Consider the following 5,230-nt stretch of genomic DNA (forward strand, 5'->3'; position numbering starts at 1 on the left):
CTGTAGGGGGCGCTGGAGGAGGCTATGCTCCCCCGACAGAGAACATTATCTTATATATATAATGTCTGATTCAACCAGTGAAGACACAGAACCGACGAAATCTAAAGCCTAAAGCCTAGCATGAAATCCTCCCGCAAGTCTTGATGAGATTCCCGTCGAGTCCTCCTCCAACTACATCCCTGTTCTGATCGCTTTCCACCTCCAGACTTCTCTCTAACCCTGGAGTCCACGGCATCCATGAAGATACAATTGGCCTACCGGGAACGCCTGGTCAGCACACTAGTAAAGAGGATCAGCTCTGTCAAATAGGAGGACTGGTTGCAGCGGCTCATCCAACAGCAGGAGACTGTTAATGACAGCCAGATCAACAAACGGGAGAAGGTGTAGATGAATGAGTCACTCAAGGCTTTGTTGCTGCGACATGATATATCCAGCAGAGCATGGGCTGCAGAGAGCGGAAAGCCGCCGGGTGGTGGGTTGCACGAGATACTGGATGCAGTGACAGATGCTAAAGTCCCCGATGCTGACAGGTTCCTCACCAACTGGATTAGACACACAGAGATTGTAGCAAAGCCCTTATTTATTTTCAGTTTTGGTTTTGATTTTCTTGGGTCACATCAGTTTGGACCCCACATCTCCCGGATCAAAATCAAACCGAACTGAACCGATAGAAAAATTTCTAGAATAGCCCAAACCAAAACAGAACCAAGGAATAGCGATTCGGTCGGTTCGAATTTTTACCGGTCACTTTCAGTTTCGGTTCCAGTTCACAATTGGCACTTTTAATAAACACAACATATACACACTGACAACATTGTACATACCATGATCAATGGACTATCAAAAGGAATACCTGAAGAACATAAATTCAAAAGCACATACCTCATTCATATTTTTATCACATTCAAGTAAAATATCCTTGGTCTTGTGGCTTTTTCTGAAACAGCAAAGAAACAAAGTTTAGGCTTCTAGGAGTCATATGGGAGCAGATGCATTATAGGATTAGAGCAGTAGAAGTACTTGCAACTGAGTACAGATGTCAACGACTTCTTCTATGGGTGCCCAATCACCAAAATTCCTCTCAATAAACTGGTAAGCAATGCCGCCATTTCCACTTCGAACTATAAATAGTCCACCCTTGATTTCACCTTCTCCTTTGGTGTTATACTCAAACCCTGTACCTTTTGCACGCTTGTAATTTGCAATGGCTCGAGGATTGAATACAAATCCTGTTATGAATTTATCCTTAAGAAGCTTCCCACCTCCAAGAGCTTTGAAGAAGTCCAGATTCAGATCAAGGATTATAACACCACCCCAATAGTGTGGCCAAAATTCCCTAACCTTAATAACATCGGGGGGGGGGGGGGGGAGGAGGAAATAAGTTGATCCAAGAAGAATCGGTCAAAAGAGCAAAACCATGAAGCAGGTCACATAATTACCTCAGATTCTATGTATTCATGAAGAACCGCAACTAGCTGAATTCCCAGCGCATCAAATGTGGGTTTCCTTGAATAAAGTAGGTGAGCTTGAGCTCTACACATGATGCACCTGTAATCTCATTTGTGAGAGAGAATCAATACCAAAAAATTGTACTAAGCACCTTACCAGTGTCAGAAGGCAGAAGTGTGAAATGCAACGTGGAATAAGATCTGTTCTGATAATATCCCTTTTATTTTTAGCATATACAGTTTTGAATTTCCATGTTTATCATATAAAGGTATTCACAACATTAAAATTCTAGTGTTTTCCTCGTACAACTCTAAGCATGGTTGGGAGCAGGTTAATATGGATGAGTCTGAAACCTACGGGATGTTGTGTGTGTGTGTGTGTGTGTGTGTGTGTGTGAGAGAGAGAGAGAGGTAAGCATGCGTCATTCAAGCCTCTCTACATCCTCAATTCTTTTTTTTTTTTTTCATTTTTTCTATGTGATTTCCCGAGTAGCATGGTTTATAAGTGTATGGAGGACATGAGGCCTCCTGAGGTCCTAAAAACTCAAGTAAGACAGGTAGAAAATTACCCAGGACGTCGAATACAAACCAGTACAACTGGTTTATCAAGCCACAACTCTAAAGCCTTCATCTGTGGTGCCTTTGTTTTCATTAATTGCTCTTTCCCAATTTTACAGTCTTCATTAAGTTTTTGAACAGAGATGTTCTTGATAGCAGAATAAGGAGCTACATCATCAACCACAGGTGGAGGTTGTATAAAACCACAAAACCTTGGTTCTGCAGGCTTCGCAGCAACAATCCCTCTAAAGTTATGCCCCTCAGTAATATTAGGTGGACCCTCATAAGCACTTTCACTCATAGAAAGTGTGGTATTTCTTCTTATGCTGCTTGCAGGAACGTGATATGGAGTTGTGCTATCTGTGAAACGGTTAATGTGTGCTCTTCTCATGTCAAATTCAGAGGAAAGATCCAAAGTACTCAAGCGAAGAAGCTCAGACAATGGTTTCCCAGAGGCTTCCAATTTATCTGCGAATTGCATCAACTTCCGGTCATGCAGGTATGATCTCATTTTCAATGCATCCTAGGGCAAAACATAACAGGGGTAATGAGGTCATGGTCAGTAAAAGTGATTCTTATTTTGAAAGATGCAAAAGAGTCATTTCATGGAACAGGTAAACTCTCACAAATAGCAGAATATGACAATAGAATGACACTGTTCCATAATATCAATTAGAATTATTTTCATAAACAAGTTGAAGGAAAAAACCAAGATACTTGAAGAAGATTAGATGTTATATAACTCTAAGAACTGTACAACGAAATAGCCAAATTTGAAAACAAGGAATCAAGCATCAAGATGGTGGTTTGAATCAAGATATGTAAGTCCTTGAGAGGAAGTCCTGTTAAAGTGTAAAAAGAAGCTAATGAGACAAAAAAGACTACAGGGAAAAAAATCTGAAATGGGAGAAACAGAAGAAAAAATGTTCTTAAAGGTCCAATTAAGAAGAGGATGATAGAAATGACACTTCAAGGGAATGGCAGTACGATAAAGTATGGAGTTCTTTTTCTCTCCGGGAGGAAGGAGAAAACCTCGTGGTAAGAAAGAAAAATGGAAACAAAACATAAAGTATAAGTGATAATTAACCTTCTGTTGTTGAGTCATGTTCATTGCATCCATATCCTCTGAATTCATTATCTTCAAAGTTGGCACATCATCCCAACCTTCTTCAAGCAACTCTGGAACCAGCTCTCTCAGAGCACCACTCCCAACAAACTCCTCCACTGAAAATGATGCTGACATTTTTTTCCAAGGCAGACAGAGCACCTCAACTTCAAGAAACAAAATGAACCAGGCCTTGAAGGCTGTTGCTGAGATGAATCGTGAATGTACAAATTGACCTTTTTTATTTTTTGGAGTCGGAGTTAAAAACACAAAACAAGATCAAAAAGACCCGAACAACAAAAAAGCAATTTGGCAATGTCCACAAGGAAACAATTGGGTCAAATCAGTATCTATTTATTCCACCATCTTATTCCTTTTAGGTAAGCTGCTTGTTTGACAATCTATTGGATCCGATTTGAATCAATTTCAGAGTGAAAATAACAATAAAGGGAAAAGAAGAGATGAATAAAGAAAGAAGACAAGCGTTATTTTGATTTGTTTAATGTGTTTATTGGGGAAAAAATTTTGAAAATGAAAAGGCAAGACTAGGGGGGGGTGTTAAAGAAAGTCGCAACCTGTACGGATAAAAATTAAACAAATTTAAAGCTAGAGGGAGCCAGGAACAAAGATTAGTAGAACAATATTTAATCTAGTGAAAACAACATATCTGATTAAAAATTGGATTGAGGGGTTAGGGTGAAAAACCAAAACGCATGGTCCATGGTGTACTAGAAATTGACGTTTGTGTTTTGGCTTTGGATTCTTACTAAGATAAGACGTCTCGTCATTGCTGTCCAAAACCTGCTCTCTGAAGCCTCAGTCTTCACAGAAGGAAGGAGATATCTATTAGGAAAAAAAATAATTTTTTTTACCCAATCCTCCTCAAATGATTCTTGGCCTCCTGGGACCTCAATAGGAAAGTCAGTTGGGAGCATGTCACCATTTCATTTACAGATTCATAAAGCCAATATATCAGATCCCTATTTGCTTCTTATATGAATACACAGCAGGAAAAGAATCAAAATCGCTTACAGTTCAATCTGGGTTTGCACCCACAGAATTCCACAGTGTAAAACAGCCGTTGATTGAATCAATAAAGACCAGAAGTTTGACATATCCTTAAGCACTAGCTTCTTGGAGAACACCAATGGTTACCCTGCAGGTCGTGGATAAGGATGGTCTTCCCAATTCCCATACACTTCCCTGAAATGGGCAATTAAACAGGAGTCCGGCAACAGTAATCACAAAACAAACATCAATGGCCGGGTGTTCCCTACTGGGGTGGCAGTGAAGGACCCGTCGATATGAAGGCTAAGAATCCCCATTTGGAGGTCTCCGTGATAACCCAGGTTGAGAAATTGGGATTACCAGTTGAAATCTGTCCATCAAGAAATTCACTTTCGGGGATATCTCATATCTGAAACTTCAATGATTGACCCACTGAATCAGAAAATTAACTTATCGGTCTCGTCTAATGACCCCCATAAATCGTGTATTCTAACCCAGCTTGTAAGATCAGAAGCGAAGAATTTCTCTGCTGCTAGCTGGTCACCGCAATTGTGGAGCCTCTGCATTCTTTCACCTCCTCCTGTCATACATTTGACATCAAGGGGTAATTCTAAGGTTGGCCAACTGCTAATTGGGTTTCTTCTTCTGGTCTCTCCCCGGTAGAGTTGTACCAGTGTGTATCTTTAGGTTTCCAAAGCCTACTCCAACCTTCTCTGCTAGGATAACCTGGTTTACCGTCTGCATCATTTGAATCTCCACTCACTGTGAGATGCTGGTGGAGCTCAATCCACCACCACGAATCACTCAAACAGAATCGAAGAAGAGCTTGAAGAAGACACACTAGGAGACCTGCAAGCTCACATGTCCGCAGATCCAGTGAAAATCGATGATATTCTGGCAGGCAAGATTATTGCTCAAAAAGCTTTCACCCAGAGGCAGTTAAGGGCTCTCTTAGAAGGTCCTAAAATGCGGAATCGGAGATGGAATCGGAGATGGAATCGGACAGCGACGATTCCGATCCAATCGGAATCGGCCTTCAAAAACGCTAAAATCGGTCCACAGGTCAAAAAACCTGTGAAATTTCTAGGGTTTTGATTGTCAATCGGTCGTA

The 5,230-nt window shown here is 40.8% G+C and overlaps 1 protein-coding gene across 2 annotated transcripts; it reads right to left on the minus strand.

Moving 5' to 3' along the window:
- Positions 1 to 898: 898 nt before the first annotated feature.
- On the minus strand, positions 899 to 4,761 carry LOC122649908 (peroxiredoxin-like 2A). Of its 2 annotated transcripts, none has more exons than XM_043843166.1 (5): positions 4,144 to 4,761; positions 2,018 to 2,529; positions 1,440 to 1,548; positions 1,021 to 1,341; positions 899 to 937 (listed from the first exon to the last, which is right to left on the minus strand). In XM_043843166.1, exons 2-5 carry the CDS (start codon positions 2,515 to 2,517, stop codon positions 905 to 907), a joined length of 963 nt encoding a protein of 320 aa, XP_043699101.1. In that variant the 5' UTR covers positions 2,518 to 2,529; positions 4,144 to 4,761; the 3' UTR covers positions 899 to 904. The 2 variants fall into 2 exon arrangements, with proteins under 2 accessions (XP_043699101.1, XP_043699100.1); XM_043843165.1 differs by lacking the exon at positions 4,144 to 4,761 and adding an exon at positions 3,094 to 3,353.
- Between the last annotated feature and the right edge of the window lie 469 nt (positions 4,762 to 5,230).

The sequence above is a fragment of the Telopea speciosissima genome, chromosome 2, assembly GCF_018873765.1.
Source record: "Telopea speciosissima isolate NSW1024214 ecotype Mountain lineage chromosome 2, Tspe_v1, whole genome shotgun sequence".
NCBI lineage: Eukaryota > Viridiplantae > Streptophyta > Magnoliopsida > Proteales > Proteaceae > Telopea > Telopea speciosissima.